Raw genomic sequence first — 17,040 nt, 5'->3', positions numbered from 1 at the left:
ATTGAATTTTAGATTATAATAAAAATGGGGACAGCCTAATACTACGACCATATGATTACCCAGAAGATATAGTTATACAAATGGCGAATAAACCAACAATCAATAGCATTACAATACCCACAAGATCCGAAGAAATTAGACAGGTTCATATCAACAGTAACAAAAAGGAACTATTTGTACCTCATCAAGAATTGACTGAAGGCATTTTTGTAGGCAACACGATAGTAACCTGAAATCAAGTTTTAATATAACAGATAAATATGCAATCATTCAAGGTTATGACATCAAAACAGAAAATTTAGAGGATTATGTAATAATTGAAAATACACCTCACAATAAAGCTAATAATAAGGAAAAATTAGAAAGATTAAATAAAAATGACCCGCCATTCGCTAGTAAATCACTCAAAACATTATGCTCAGAATTCGTTGATATATTTTCATTAGAAACAGAACCAATCAGGACCAACAATTTTTACAAACAAAAGTTGCATATAAAAGATAATACTCCAGTCTATATTAAAAATTATAGACTACCTCAAGCACATAAGAGTGAGATAAAGAAACACTTAAATAAACTAATTCAAGATGATATTGTGGAACCATCAACTTCAGAGTACAACAGCTCTATTTTATTGGTACCTATAAAATCCCTTCCGGGTAAACAAGAAAAAAGTGGAGATTAGTTGTTGATTTCAGACAAGTAAATAAAAAATTAACAGCTGATAAATTCCCTTTGCCTAGAATGGATAATATTCTGGATCAATTTGGAAGAGGAAAATATTTCTCATGCCTAGATTTAATGTCAGGATTTCATCAAATAGAACTCAGCCCAGAGTCAAGGGATATCACATCCTTTACAGCGGAAAACGTAGCGGTACGTATCGTTTCAAAAGATTATGTCCTCAAAGTAGCTCCAAACTCATTCCAGAGAATGATGACATTGGCATTCGCAGGTCTAAAGCCATCACAAGAATTTTTATATATGGACGATTTAGTCGTATTGGGTTGCTCCGAAAAACATATAATACAAAATTTAAGAAACGTCTTTTCAACTTGCAGGAAATATAATTTAAAATTACATCCCGATAAATGTTTATTCTTCAGTCAAGAAGTTACTTATCTTGGACATAAATGCACAAGTACTGGAATTTTACCAGACCCAAATAAATTTAAAATTGTTCAAAATTACCCAACTCCCAAAAATTCCGATGAAGCAAAAAGATTTGTCGCATTTTGTAATTATTTTAGAAGATCCATACCACATTTCGCGGAATACGCTAGGATATTAACAAGGCATAGAAAGAAAAATTACATCTTCAAATGGACAGACGACTATTTTCATTATCCTACCATTACTACATCCAGAGATATGCAGTATGATATATTCCATTTGTATGGGAAGTGCTACGCCACCTTTTTCCCAATTCCACATTTTCTTGGTGTGTTAGGACTTAACGTCACATAGCTCCTTACCAATTTTCATTATCCTACCATTACTACATCCAGAGATATGCACTATGATATATTCCACTTGCATGTGAGGTGCCAATTCCACATTTTCTTGGTGTGTTATGGATTGACTTCATATAACTCCCTACTGAATTTCGCTGTTCTGGCATGTATACCTTCAGAGTTATGCTGTACCAAAGATTCCATTTGTATGGGAGGTGCCACGCCCTTTTATATATCGAAATTATTTTTAGCCTAAAACCTTCGTGTTGATCGAAGGAACCTTTAGCTAAAATTTGATGATGATTGAAGTGTGGGAAATATGTTTCCATACCGAACACACACACATAGAATTTAATTTTTATATATATAGATTTTATTCATCCACGACCCTTTTAAAATTCTTTTATATAAAAGTGGGCGTACATTCCTTATAGTAAAGGCAACCTCTCTGTCGAATTTTGTAACGTTAGGTTTAACGATTTTTGATTTATGATTAATAATATTTGTAAAATTGATTTTACCAGAAATGGGTGGCGCCACATCCATTTAAAATTTTTTTTCTTCAAATTTTTATCAAGAGTCTCAATAAAAGTCCACACGCCAAATTTCGACATTCTAAGTGTATTATTTACTAAAGAATCATGTTTTTTGTGTTTTGCAAAATGTTATATATATATAAAGTGGGCGTGGTTATCATCCGATTTTGCTCATTTTCAATACCAATCTATTCTGGTGTAATGTATCCAAAGTGAATGCATATATATCTACACACATAACACGCGCTGTGTCTAAGATGTTTAGTCTGTAACTAAGGATTTGCTGACACCGCACATTCCTCTACTCCAGCATTTTCACACGCTTTCAGCAAGTGCATTGAATCAGCTTATGAAGGCGTGTACGAATGTGTAAGCGTACGCTTGGCTACATGACTTTTGTTAGACTTAGTAAGAATGTAAGAATTAGAGTAAATATTCTTACGAATATTAGCAACACTAAGGGGTACTGCCATCCCTAAGCCGATGCTAAGCAGTGACGTGAATGCACATCAATAATTCAATCATTATGTCTACACATATGTACGTACACGCAGCAGAGAAGCAGCGCACAAACACATGCAGATATCTTATCTGAGATATGCAATTATAATTGTGGAAGTGTCGCTCACAAACACACGCGCATATGAGAGCTGTACACGTACATCTGTAGTTATAATTAAAACAGATAACCAACTAGTAGATTCTGGAACAGAAGCGCCTAGAAGATGCAACGAGGAAATCAAAGAGTATAAAAGGCCTCAACAATAGAGGCGCTAGAATCAGTTTTGATTAAGCACGCAATCTGTCGGGCAATAGTAGAGTTATTTATTGTGAAGTACTTTAATAAAGGCCAGTTTGCATTATTAAATATTGGAGTTATTTATTCAACAGTTTAGTGATTCGAACTTAGCAGAAGTTTGCAAATAAGAGGATTTGCAGTAAATACGTTACAATTGGTGTCATTAGAGGAATTGTTGAATAAATTCCGAAGATTGGGAATACAACTTGGACATGGCAAAGTTGAGTGAATTGACGATCCAGCAACTGAAGAAGGAGTTGGAAGTACGTGGATTGGCTACTTTTGGAGATAAATTCCAGCTACAAAAACGATTAAGTGTAGCTATGGTATTTGAAGGAATCATCAATGCTGAGGAGTATGTCTTTCATTATGATAGCGACAAAACAACAACAAAAATGGAAGAAAAAAACGAAACACCGCAGACAGTGATGAGCACAATATCTGTACAAATATCGACAATGGCATCTCAGCTGGAGTCACAAGAGGCACGAATTTCAGAAATGGCGTCGCAAATGTCATCTCAATTGGAAGAACAGAAGACATATATGTCATCTCAACTGGAAGCGCAAGATGCACGTATATCTGGAATGTCAACAAAAATTTCGGAACAGGTATCATCACAGCTCTTTGCGAAACTGGAAAAGCAGGATGCAAAAATTTTACAACTCGAGGAAAAAATTGATGTCGAGATAGAAGCGCTTAAAAGTCTTATGCAACAGTTACAACTAAATCGCCCAGCTGTTCCAGCGAGCAATCCGAAGGTAAAAACTCCATCTTTTGACGGCTCTGTTCCTTTCGAGGTATTCAAGCTTCAATTTGAGAAGACGTCAGCAGTGAACAGCTGGAATGCTGAAGATAAAGTTGCTGCTCTATTCGTAGCATTGAAGGGGCCAGCAGCCGAAATTCTACAGACGATTCCCGAAGCGAGCATAGAAAAAAGATATAACAAATTGAGTTGCAAAACCGTTACCAAAAAGCAAATGAGACATTACAGGAGTTTGCTTTGGATGTTGAAAGATTGGCTCATCTGTCAAATGCGGACGCACTCGTGGAATACACTGTAAGGATAAAGATTCAGAGCTTTATTAACGGCATAGGGGATGCCGAAACGAAACCAGCTACATATGCGAACCCAAAGCCAACATTTGCTGAAACGGTATCCCATGCACTGACTAAGGAAACAGCATCACTTTTGAGTAAGCCCGCATACAAAGCTCATCGCGTGGAAGTGGAAAGGCGAGATTGGGTAGACACAATTTTGGAAGCACTGAAGGGATTACAACAAAAAAATGCCGGAGTTATGAAGTGTTTCAAGTGCGGTAACCCAAGTCACATTGCACGTCATTGCAGCACCGGTCATGGTAGTTCTAACTTGGCTGGTCGTAAACGCAAATCTGGAGGAGATAAGCAAGAGCGCGCCAAATGTAAAGATCGAGAACTTTCCCCAGCTGTTGAATGTCGTGTGATACCAATCTCGGAAACTGGAAGGAAATCGAGCAGTCTTGCCGTCAAAGGAAATGTGGATGGCAAGGAGCGTGTACTGACTGTAGATACGGGCGCATCTCATTCTTTAATCCGATCCAATTTGGTCAACAGGAGAGTAAAGCTATTACCTGGAGCAAGATTGCGTACGATTACTGGCGAGTATAACAAAGTCCAGGGATATGTGGTATGTGAAGTCTAAATTTGGGCGGTCATGGTTCTACACAAATTCGTTGTGGCAGAGATCGTTGATGAAGTCATATTGTGAGTGGATTTCTTAGTTGACTATGACATCAGGATCGATATGCGGAGAAGGATTATGCAGTATAAGAACAAGGATGTGCCACTTAACTTCAGTTTGGAAAAAGGTTTCAGCAGTAATCGAGTACTGGTGGAGAAAAGTCGACAAAGGCCACGAAAGTCAAAGGTAAAGGTCTCTGCGAGAGAAACACTGACACTGACAAACCCTAATGGACGCACTAAATCGACTGAAATAATTTTCCAGAAAGGATGCAAGGGTGGTTTCGAGCCAGCGCGCACTACTGTTGTGAAACGTCAAGACGATACTGATGATGCAAAGTCAATCCACCAAGACCAAGCTCTGCGAAGTAGTTCTTCATTGGTCAAACAACCGAGCGCGAGGGAACGATCCAAGATAATGAGTAGTAAGATGAAACGCAGTTGGGATGAGGACAATAATTCTGAAGGTTCCTTGGCGGGAGATTTGGTACTGTTATACAACCCTTACCGGCGGAAAGGTGTTCCATCCAAGATTAGGTGCAGTTGGGAAGGCCCGCACAAAGTTGTGAAGAAGGTCAGTGATACCATCTACCACATTGGGAAACCGCAGAGTAAAAGAGTTGTACATTTGGAGATGCTAGCGGCGTTTAGATCGGGAGATTTGTCTGATCGGGACGATCAGACTTAGGTGGAGGGCAGTGTTACGAATATTAGCAACACTAACGGACTGAGGCTGGTTGAATTTTCCGGTGCTCGAAACATGGTCATATCGAGCACGAGGTTCAAGCATAAAAAGATACATCAAGCTACATGGCTGTCTCCTGATCGAAATACTCGCAATCAGATCGATCACGTTGGGATAGACGGACGGCATGCCTCCAGTGTTTTAGATGTGCGCACGACCCGAGGACCTAACATCGACTCGGACCATTATATCTTGCAGCCAAAATACGCACCCGCCTCAACGCGGCTAAAACCAAGGAACAAAAAACACAAGGAAAGCTAGACGTCGAAAAGCTTCAATCACAACAGACTGCCAATGATTTCGCAACTCGACTCTCACACCTGCTCTCTGAGAGCACAACTCATCCTGAAGGAATACAGGAGCAGTGGGAGTATATCTCCAAAGCACTTCGTACTGCCGCCGAAAAAACAACTGGTACGATTAAGAATGCCGCAACCGAAAGAAAAGACGCTGCCTACAGGGCTACGTTAAAAGTGAACGCTATCGTGAGTTGAAAAGGAAAGCGAGACGCCTTTTCAGGAAGAAAAAAGCAGAAGCAGAAAGCGTGATTGCGAGGAGCTTGAGCTGCTAGCCACCAGGAATAACGCCCGAAAATTCTACCAAAAAAATACTGCGACAGACGGAAGGTTTTAAGACCGGGGCAAACTCCTGTAGGAATGAAAACGGCGACCTTGTAACTGATGTCCAGAGAGTGCTTAGGTTATAGAGGGAATACTTCTCTGCTCTCCTAAATGGAGGCAGCAATTCACTGCGCAGAGATGAAGAACCCGATCCCGCAATCGATGATGATGTAATATATGTCCCCCCGCCCGATTATGACGAAGGTAGAATAGCAATAACCAGATTGAAAAACAACAAGGCCGTGGGCGCTGATGAATTGCCCGCGGAGCTATTCAAGTACGGCGGCGAAGAGTTGGTAAGGCGCATGCAGCAGCTTCTTAGCAAAATATGGGCAGACGAGTGCATGCCCGACGGATGGAATTTAAGTGTTCTTTGCCCAGTCCACAAGAAGGGGGATACTGCAAAATGCACCAACTATCGTGGAATCAGCCTTCTTAATATCGCATATAAGGTCCTTCCAAGTGTATTGTGCGAAAGATTGAAGCCCACCGTGAACCGGCTGATTGGACCTTATAAGTGCGGCTTCAGACATGGTAAATCTACCATCGACCAGATTTGCACAATGCGCCAAATCTTGGAAAAACCCGTGAAAAGAGAATCGACACACATCACCTCTTCGTCGACTTTAAAGCCGCCTTCGACACCACGAAAAGGAGCTGCCTATATGCCGCTATGTCTGAATTTGGTTTCCCCGCAAAACTTATACGGCTGTGCAAAATTACGTTGAGCAACACCATCAGCTCAGTCAGAATTGGGAAGGACCTCTCCGAGCCGTTCGAAACTAAACGAGGTTTCAGACAGGGTGACCCCCTATCGTGCGATTTCTTTAATTTGATGCTGGAGAAAATTACAATATACTATAAAAGCGTGCAATTACTGGCATATGCTGATGATATTGATATCATCGGCCTAAACACCCGCGCTGTTAGTTCTGCTTACTCCAAACTGGAAAAAGAAGCGGTAAAGATGTGTTTGATGGTGAATGAGGACAAAACGAAGTACCTACTGTCATCCAGCAAAGAGTCAGCGCATACGCGCCTTGGCAACCACGCTACTGTTGGCAGCCATAATTTGGAAATAGTAAAAGACTTCGTTTATTTGGGAACCAGCATCAGCACTAGCAACAACATCAGCACTGAAATCCAGCGAATAATCAATCTTGCCAATAAATGCTACTTTGGACTAGGTAGGCAATTGAAAAGTAAAGTCCTCTCTCGGCGAACGAAAATCATACTCTACAAGTCACTTATCGTACCCGTCCTGCTATATAGGGCAGAAGCATAGACCATGACAACGCGTTGGCGATAGCGAGTACCGAAGAAGATTTAATGATGAGCTGTACGAGCTATACGCAGACATCAACATAGTCCAGGGAATTAAAACGCAGCGGCTGCGCTGGCTAGGCCATGTTATGCGAATGAAAGATGATGCTCCGGCCAAGAAAGTGTTTCTATCGGAACCCGCCTATGGAAGCGGAGGTAGAGGGCGGCCCCCACTCCGTTGGAAGGACCAGGTGGAAAACGATTTACACTCCCTTGGTGTGACCAATTGGCGCCGGTTGGCGGAACGAAAGAGCGACTGGCGCGCCTTGTAGGACGGCCATAACCGTTTAGACGGTTAGGCGCCAATTAAGTAAGTAAGTAAGGGGTACTGCCATCTCTAAGCCGGTGCTAACAGCGACGTGAATGCAAATCAATAATTCAATCATTATGTCTACATATATGTACGTACACGCAGCAGAGAAGCAGCGCACAAACACATGCAGATATCTTATCTGAGATATGCAATTATAATTGTGGAAGTGTCGCTCACAAACACACGCGAATATGAGAGCTATACACGTACATCTGTAGTTATAATTATAACAGATAACCAACTAGTAGATTCTAGAACAGAAGCGCCTAGAAGATGCAATGAGGAAATAAAGAGTATAAAACGCCTCAACAATAGAGGCGTTAGAATCAGTTTTGATTAAGCACGCAATCTGTCTGGCAATAGTAGAGTTATTTATTGTGAAGTACTTTAATAAAGGCCATTTTGCATTTTTAAAAAAATGGAGTTATTTATTCAACAGTTTAGTAATTTGAACTTTGCAGAAGGTTGCAAATAAGAGGATTTGCACTAAATCCGTTACAATATGTATATGTTTATGTAGTAACTAAGAAGAATAAAGTATAAATACACTGAAGTTTTTAAAATAAAGAAGATAGGTATTCGGCACTCGAGGGTGCCTCTACCCACAATAATAATCTTGTTGAAACTTTTCTGATATCCGGCACTTAATGCTGCCTCCATCGAATTAAAATATTTGTTATATTATACATGGTGATCCTGCCACTTGACAATCGCCACCAATAAAGCACATCAACATTCCCAGTTCCTGAGAGCGACGGTTTCGAAAAGTAACGTGGTAATTTATATAGACGTTCCCAGTTCCTGAGAGTGAAAGAAAGAAAACCCCATAGGGATAAAAAATCTTTTAACTACCTAAAAATGCATTAATTAATCCAAATATTCTAAAATATCTCGATTTTGATAGAGAGCTCTGTATTACAACTGACGAAAGTGGTTATGCTTGCGGTGCTGTGCTAAGCCAAGAGTATGAAGGAAAATAACTACCAATTGCCTATGCTTCAAGATCATTTACAAAAGGCGAAATAAATAAAGCCACAATCGAAAAAGAATTGCAAAAGAAAATTTTCAGACCCAGTACAGGTTTTCTATACAGGATGGAACATCAGTAACGTTGGAAACACCCATATTTATAAAAACAAAATTAAGAATAAAGTCGAAATAGACTCAAATATATTTCGTGTCATTATCCGAGTAAATAAATTACCTCAGTGCAAAAGTGAAAACCTTAAATAAGATGTGTAGGTAGATTAAAATAAATTTCCCATTTCGCTGTTGTTAATTATCCAATTTCATATGGTATATGTTTAAACCAGGAGGCACAGTTTAAACTTTTCCACATATCGTGACACCTTTTAGTAACCGCATTAAACATGTAAGCGAAATTAATTCATTGATTTTTTTTATATTTCCATGAAATATGTACTGTTATGGAAAACAGTACAAAAAATCTTGTCTGTGGAGGCACTGGTTTAAAGTTTCTGGCATCTCGGTTGCCGGGACGTTACATAAAATTCGCCCTAAAAATGTCGGGTGCCACCTAGCGGGTGTTCTTTGCATTTTCATCGGGTTTTGAAGTATGTTTCAAAATTCTAGTTTTCCATATCGTCACTCAAAAATCAATTGCAAGATCTCCCAGCTTTGTACTCTTTCCAAGTTTTAACTACAGTTTAACTCCATCAGAATTTAACCCTGCCATTTTTAATGTTTAGACTTAGTTTTTAATCGCAAATTTAGGCTGTTATTAACTGTAGTCTCAATTTTACCTGCCACTATGGCCTTTTACATAAAAATTTAGCTGTTAACCATAGTTAAAGAGGCCAAACGAGCAGGTTTAAACTAAAGTTAACTTAAAATCGCACTTAAAAAACAGATCTTAATTTAAGGCAGTTAAAAATGGCTCTTCGCAACAAATGGTTTGAAGAGGTCCTGCAATGTTCTAAATGGCATGCAGCGACACATGTGTTTTACGTAGTGTGAACCATTACGTTTTGAAGTACGAGATTTTCCCCAATATGTGTCACGTCATGCTTAAAATATAGACAATATACTAACATTTTATAATAATAATCTGGATATGAAAGTAAAATTCATATAAAGAAAACTAGTCTGGATCGTTGATCAGGCTATACTAGGACAAGTTCGGTCCAATAGGATCACGCTGAGTTAGTTAACTAAATTTTCATAAGACTGTTTCGAAAACCCCACGTAATCATAATCAAGCAAAATGTTATCAAAGGTTTCACCGAGATTCGAACCGCGAATTACACGGTGAAACTGCAGTAGCCTTAACCACTAGGCTATCCTGCTTGTATTTCTTTTCTTGCTTATTTAAGTTTATCTCATTTGTACACTAACAACACAATGGAAATATGATGTCTCTATATTGATTTGTGTGTTATGTAGATTTGATTTTGTAAAGTTCCTTTTTTCATTGCGAATAAGAAGCATTTTTCGTAAACTCGGGCTCAGTTTTACATATTTATGTTTTGTTTGTTTAATGGTGTTTTCAATTATACTTAATATTTAAAAATTTATAAGTTTAACACCGGCTTATAACAATTGAATATTCAAGTATTATGTTTGTTTAAGAGAAACTGAAAATAAAGAAACATTTACTGGCATATTGCTATGGTAGACTGGGTTGGTCCCCATACAAAAAAAAAAGTTGCTAATATCCGCCCCTAAATTTAAAGATTATGTTGAGAGGGTTTCGGAATTTTGTTTTTGAAATACAGCCGAAAAGGTTTTCTCGTTGTAACTTGGTTATTTGACGTCCGATTTTTAAAATTGATATATCATTAATTTGGCCTTGAGAGGCTTCAAATTTCCGTTTAATGTGCTTTTAAGCTATGAAGTCGTTTTCACATGATTAGGGCAGTTAACAAAGTTCCAGTTCCGCGCGCACGTCTGCGCGTAAGGGTGGGGCAAACCGCCGTCTCATTTTGGGATGTAGGCGGCTTAAACACATTGAAATGTTAATAAAGATATGCCAAATATCATGAATAGGGGAAGTCAAAGTAAATAAGTGAGTCAAACCTGTTGTTTATTATTTATAATAATAACACTATGCGACAAAATCAATTTTTTTTCTGGGTATTGGACAAAACCCACCTTTTTGTAGAGATTGAGGCTTAAGTAAACAAAGTACTATCTCCGTTTTCCGAAGTTAGCCTCCAATAAATAGATATCAGCTTACGAAGTTTGTAATTCTACATTTCGAGTTTTTGTTTTATTGTTAAGGTGAAAAGTCAGAAGGCAGAGTCTTACTTTTCACCTCGTTTAACAGCTGTTATACAAAAATTCTTCAAAAAAAGAATTCAGTCCTTCAGATAAGGGAAAAGAGCGGACCACGACCACATTATTACTTTTTCAATTTGAGGAACGCGTTTATTCGCAAAGAAAAAAATAACTTTACAAAAACAAATCTACATAACACACAAATCAATATAGAGACAGCATGTCTCAATTGTGTTAGGGTACAAATGAGATAAACTGAAATAGGCAAGAAAACAAATACAAGCAAGATAGCCTAGTGGTTAAGACTACTGCAGTCTCACCGTTTAATTCGCGTTTCGAATCCCGAAACCTTTGATAACATTACAAATTTGCCTGATGATGATTACGTAACGGTTTTCGAAATGGTACCACCGCAATATGCTAGTAAATATTTCTTTATTTTCAGTTTCTCTTAAACAAACATAATAATTGAATATACAATTGTTATATGTCGGTGTTATGCTCATGAATTTTTTAATATTAAGTATAAACTGAACACACCATTAAACAAACAAAATATAACACTGTTTATGAAAATCTTTAATTAAAAAATTTGGTACTACGGACTCATTAAGTCTATGTACAAATTTCTTAACTCAGAATTGAAATAATTGAAATAAAAAATTCGAAGTTTCGCGCAAATTTTAGATAAATGTAGTTGTAAATTAGTTACATTTTTTTTGTTATCGAGTTTTACTAGTATGCGGTCGAAATCTGGGCTAGTACAACTTTGTCGATATTAAATTCAGTAGTTGGCTTTTAGCTTTTTAAACAGATAACATTTTGATTATTTTATTAATAGGATACAGCTAAACGTCATCCATTCAAAAAATAAATAAATAAATAAATGTATGTACATCGTCAATATTTTCTTCAATGGCCTCTAAGCATGACTAAAAAGTATCGTATGCGCTTTAATACCCTTAAAAATAAAGAAATTCGGGAAAACCTTAATGTTGGTATAAAATTTATATTTAATTAGTATGTTGTTTTTTAAAGTTTTGTTGAAATATTAAACTAATCAAGCGAAAAATAGAAAAAACCTTTCAATTTTGCCTTTTGCAAGGATATACAAATAATTGTTTGATATGACTTACCTCTTCACAGAGAGCGAGCATTCTACGGGTACTATCAAGCGACTGAAAATAGAAATTGAATATTTTATTAGGTATTCTAATAACAAAAATATTGTTCAGCTTACAAACTATTACAATGTGTGACATCTAAAAATACTTGGACAGAAATAATATTTTTCTTATAGGCCTCGTCGAGTAAAACACAAATCGGATGAACAATTTCCAAAAACCTGCAAAGTCTTTAGTTATGTAGGGCTTTCCAACGATATGCATGCCTGTTAAAAAATGCTTGATATTGTGTGTGACATGAATTTCATGTCCATTAAAAAAAGATAGTGATGTAAAATAACGCAAAGTTGAATACCCCGTAAAATTAAAAAATTGTATTTACTTACTTACTTAATTGGCGCTTAACCGTTAAACGGTTATGGCCGTCCAACAAGGCGTGCCAGTCGCTCCTTCTCTCTGCCAACCGGCGCCAAGTGGTCAACCCAGGGGAGTTTAAATCGTTTTCCACCTGGTCCTTCCAGCGGAGTGAGAGCCACCCTCTAAGTCTGCTTCCATAGGCGGGTTCCGATAGAAAGACTTTCTTGGCCGGAGCGTCATCTTTCATTCGCATAACATGGCCTAGCCAGCGCAGCCGCTGCGTTTTAATTCGTACAGCTCATCGTTAAATTTTCTTCGGTACTCGCCATCGCCAAAGCGCAGAGGTCCATAAATCCTTCGAAGAACTTTTATCTCGAACACTCCCAGAGCCGCTTCATCTCATGTTGTCATGGTCCATGCTTCTGTGGCGTATAGCAGGACAGGTACGATAAGTGACTTGTAGAGTATGATTTTCTTTTGCCGAGAGAGGACTTTACTTTTCAATTGCCTGCTAGTCCAAAGTAGCATTTATTGGCAAGAGTGATTCTTCGCTAGATTTCAGAACTGATGTTGTTGCTAGTGGTGATGCTGGTTCCCAAAGCACGAAGTCTTTTACTATTTCGAAATTATGGCTGCCAAAAGTAGCGTGGTTGCCAAGGCGCATATGCGCTGATTCTTTGCCCGATGACAGCGGGTACTTCGTTTTGTCCTAATTCACTATCAAACCCATTTTTACCGCTTTTTTTCCAGTTTGGAGTAAGCAGACCTAACGGCGCGCGTGTTTAGACCGATGATATCAATTATAAAAGTTGTATTTATTGAACAAATACTCTCACAAGTCAAATATTTTCTTAACTATCAGACATGCCTTAAAAAAGGGTTACTCTATGCAACCGTTTAGAAATTTTAAATCAATACATACCCAACTGGTTTGCAGGGTAATGAGTTCGCCAAGGTACAAAAATGAGTTTTTTTCATAACTTAGAGTTTAGGATGTACTTGGAAAATTTCTTACCCGGATTAGTGTTCTACTCAACGTAGCACATTCCCAGGTATTTATACTTTTGTCTTTTTTGTAACAATGGGTTAACAAATCTTGGGATATTTATACATACGCCATGTGAAATTACGTGTATGTTGAAATAGTACACATAAACCTTTTAAGTCATAGTGTCCGACGTATACCAAAATCAAAGTGGGATACACACACTTCTTATACCTTCATGAAAATCAAAAGGTATATAAAGCTTGTCACGTATCTCAGAATTGTAAGTCCTTAAAGGAGAAGAGATAGACCCACCAATAAGTATACCGAAGTGATCAGGATGACGACTGAGTTTATTTAGCCATGTCCGTCTATCTATCTGTCCGTCTGTATGCCTGTTTGAACGCAAATGTGTCCCCCAATTTTTGAGATATCTTGATGAAATTTGGTGATTTAGTATATTTGGGTGTCCGATTGATCATTTGTCGGAACCGGATGTTCAATACTCGTTAAAATATGTTCACTACGGAAAGCTATAGACAACATAACAAAATTGTAGTTTTAGATTTTCTTTTTGAATGAAACAGCTTCATTTCTTTCATCTGATTTGCATTTTTTACGTTTTTGTTAGCGCTTTTTGGACTTCAACAAACCGAACTTGTATAGCAAAAACGACATCATAACTTCCTTCCCAACCAGTAAGGTTTAATGTTTTTTATGTTATTAAAGACTCACTTTCTTTATTAGATATAAAGTTTAAAAAAAATGTTGCATATCAATAGATAACCTCCCTCACGTATGACGTGTACATTAGTGTGACCGCAAGTTATATGGACAATAATTTTTTTTTCGTATTTTCACTTGGCAAACCCCTTAGATTTATTCCAAATTAGAGAAAAACTATATATAAAAATTTTTAGATCGTTTGCATAATTATTGGGCGTGCTTTGAGCACGCAAAATTTGCTAAAAATGCTATTTTTCTCACTATGTCTCGTTTTAATTGTTCTTAACTTAAGAAATATTTATTTTATAGAAAACTTTATTCACAAATATTCGAGGGACATATCTGACGAACAATGTTGCTCGGTATTAGTTTTCTTTAACATTAATATTTAATCCAGAAAAACACTAAATTAAAAAATATCAGCGGAATTTTCACATATCTTCGCATTCTTTGCATACGAACATATTTTCATATAATTATTTGTCTTATAAAACTACTTTGCTTATTTATCACTTGGTAACAACATAGAATATTTAACTTAGTTGTATTGGCTTTGGAATTTCTGTCAGTGAGTTAAAATATGTATTGTAATAACTTTTTTACAGTCCAAATTGTACGTGCATTGAAAACGAGTTTGTGTATTTAGTACTCTTTTTATATTAATAAATCTTTGCTAACAATTTGCAACACATAATTAGTGCAACAGTTTACCGTTAGTTCTTACTGAGTAGCAGATCAGAATATTATTGTTGTTGTTACTTAACGACGACTACATTTCATTTATTGTCGTGCATTTAAAGTAATTAGACATGCCATCAAGAATTCTGCGTGAGAAAATTCATTTGTTAGGCTATTTTTCTCCTTCCTTAAGTGTGTGTACACTACCTTCTAACAAAGAAGTTAGAAGGTATTATTTTTTAATTTACGAGCAGTAAATTAAATTTACGTGAGAGTGCTTAATTAGTGGTCGAAGAAGTGAATATTTTTTGGGATAAAGCTCGAATCCGCACTATAACCAAGCAACACTGCATAACAAAACTTGAAGATTTATGCATGGAGGAAAGTGAATAAAAATTCTAAAATTAAATCGGAAACGCAAAGAGAAAGAGAAGAGGTGCGGACGTCAAAGTTAGACGACTTATTTGATATAGCAAGTGCAAATCCACTGGACCTTATTAAAAATTCAGAGGACAAATTATTTTTGAAGAATCAAAGAAAGAAAGGTAGACCGGGGTTGGTTTATGTATGGCATTGATTAAAAAACAACAGTAAGTGAAGAAAGAATGGAAGAACGTCAACAAAATCATTTAAAACGGAAAGAGCAGAGTGATCGTGCATTAGCTGCTTCTAGTAAGAACAAATTGTATATTATTTTTAATATAGTATAACATATATTTATTTGTAATGTCTTTATTCAGATGAAACAGCTGAACTTTCTTCCTGCAGTTCGGAGAGCGATATCAGCGAAATCTCTGCTAGCTATGAGGTAAGTTCGAGGTTATAAAATATAAGTAAAACGTGAGAATGAAGCTATATGAAACGTAGATGAGAAATAATTGAAACACACAGGGTTACATTACAAAACTATAACCAGAACACTTAATTCCTTTTTAGCAGGCCTTAGGAGCAGAAGCTGTAATGCCAACGCCAGCCGAAAAATGAGAGGATATAAAAATATAATGACTCCAAAACTTGCAGCCGCCTTAGATGTTTGTAAGGTTAGTGATCGAAAAGCTGTGAATTTAATTATATCCGTGGTAGATGCAGTCGGTCTTGAAATACAAAACTGTATTATAAATAAAAGGTTTTACATAATGTGAGGGGAAAAAACGAGCAGAACAGTTCAAAAATATAAAAGAATATAAGAACGAACTTGGTGCAATTTGTTTGCACTGGAACGGAAAGCTGTTACCAGCTCTTACTGGGAATTAAAAAGTTGACAGACCTCCAATCATAATTTCAAGCAGGCGTACGGAGCAACTAATTGAAGTGCCCGCACTTAAAAGTGGAACTGGCGGAGAGCAGGCGTCTGCTGTTTGTAAAGCTATATTTGAATGGGAACTTCAAGATCATATAAAAGCCTTGGTGTTCGACATAACTGCCGTAAATACAGTCCGTTTTAATGGAACTTGTACGACTATTGAACACAGTCTTCAAAAGCAGCTTCTTTGGCAACCTTGCCGTCACCACATTTTGGAAGTCGTATTAAAAAGTGCCTTTTAAGTTAAGATGAGCAAAACCGAAAACCCAAATGTAAAATTATTACGGCAATTTAAAAATACATGGGGAAATATTAACCAAAATAATTATCTGTCTGGAATGGAAGATAATGATGTCAAAAAATATTTAACAGTAGAAAAGGATAAAATAATTGAATTTGTGAACGATGCGATCAAAACTAAACAGCCAAGAGATGATTACAGAGAGTTTCTTGAGCTAACACTAATATTTCTTGGCGAGACTCCACCTATTCGCGATGCAGCTTTCCGCGCCCCTCGGGCTGTCCACCACGCGAGATGGATGGCAAAAGCTATATACTGCTTACAAATATTTTTATTTCGACGTGAATTTGATTTGGCAGTAAAAGATTACGTAATATATGTATTTTTATTGTTTCAGTATATGTTGAGATGTGGTTCTCTGCCCCTTCTGCTGCACAAGTACCATACAAAGATTTCCAGTTTTTGAAAAAACTGTATTCTTTTAAAAAAATCGATGCTGATATATCTCAAATTGCGTTAAACAAATTTAAAAACCACTTATGGTACTTGAGTCCTGAATGTGTGGCTTTAGCATTTTTTGATAACAATGTTTCTGTTGAGTTAAAAAAAGAGATGGTGAAGGCATTTAGTCGTGAGACTTTAAATGAAGGCGTAAAACGCACATCAGTACAAAATTTAAATGTTATGAATGTTATTGAAGGCGGAATGTATCAGTTCATTTCTTCTGAGACAAACAATTTTTTTCTTCGCTTTAAAATCAATACAGCATCTTTGAAGAATGATCCAAGTTTATGGCCTGCGGATAGTAATTTTAAAACTGCTCTTCAAATTGTTAATAACATTCACGTGGTAAACGATACAGCTGAATGAGCGGTGA

General features: G+C 37.1%; 1 protein-coding gene across 3 annotated transcripts in view; it reads right to left on the bottom strand.

Annotated features, from left to right (window-relative positions):
• Window positions 1–17,040, bottom strand: part of Snap25 (Synaptosomal-associated protein 25kDa) — a 1,254,720-nt gene that overhangs the window by 932,860 nt on the left and 304,820 nt on the right. For all 3 annotated transcript variants that reach the window (XM_067769106.1, XM_067769109.1, XM_067769100.1), the window contains one exon: window positions 11,886–11,927. In XM_067769106.1, coding sequence (XP_067625207.1) covers window positions 11,886–11,927 — 42 coding nt within the window. The remainder of the gene's footprint in view (window positions 1–11,885; window positions 11,928–17,040) is intronic.

The sequence above is a fragment of the Eurosta solidaginis genome, chromosome 1 (genome assembly GCF_040869045.1).
Source record: "Eurosta solidaginis isolate ZX-2024a chromosome 1, ASM4086904v1, whole genome shotgun sequence".
NCBI lineage: Eukaryota > Metazoa > Arthropoda > Insecta > Diptera > Tephritidae > Eurosta > Eurosta solidaginis.
This window is presented reverse-complemented; position numbering and strand designations above follow the sequence as displayed.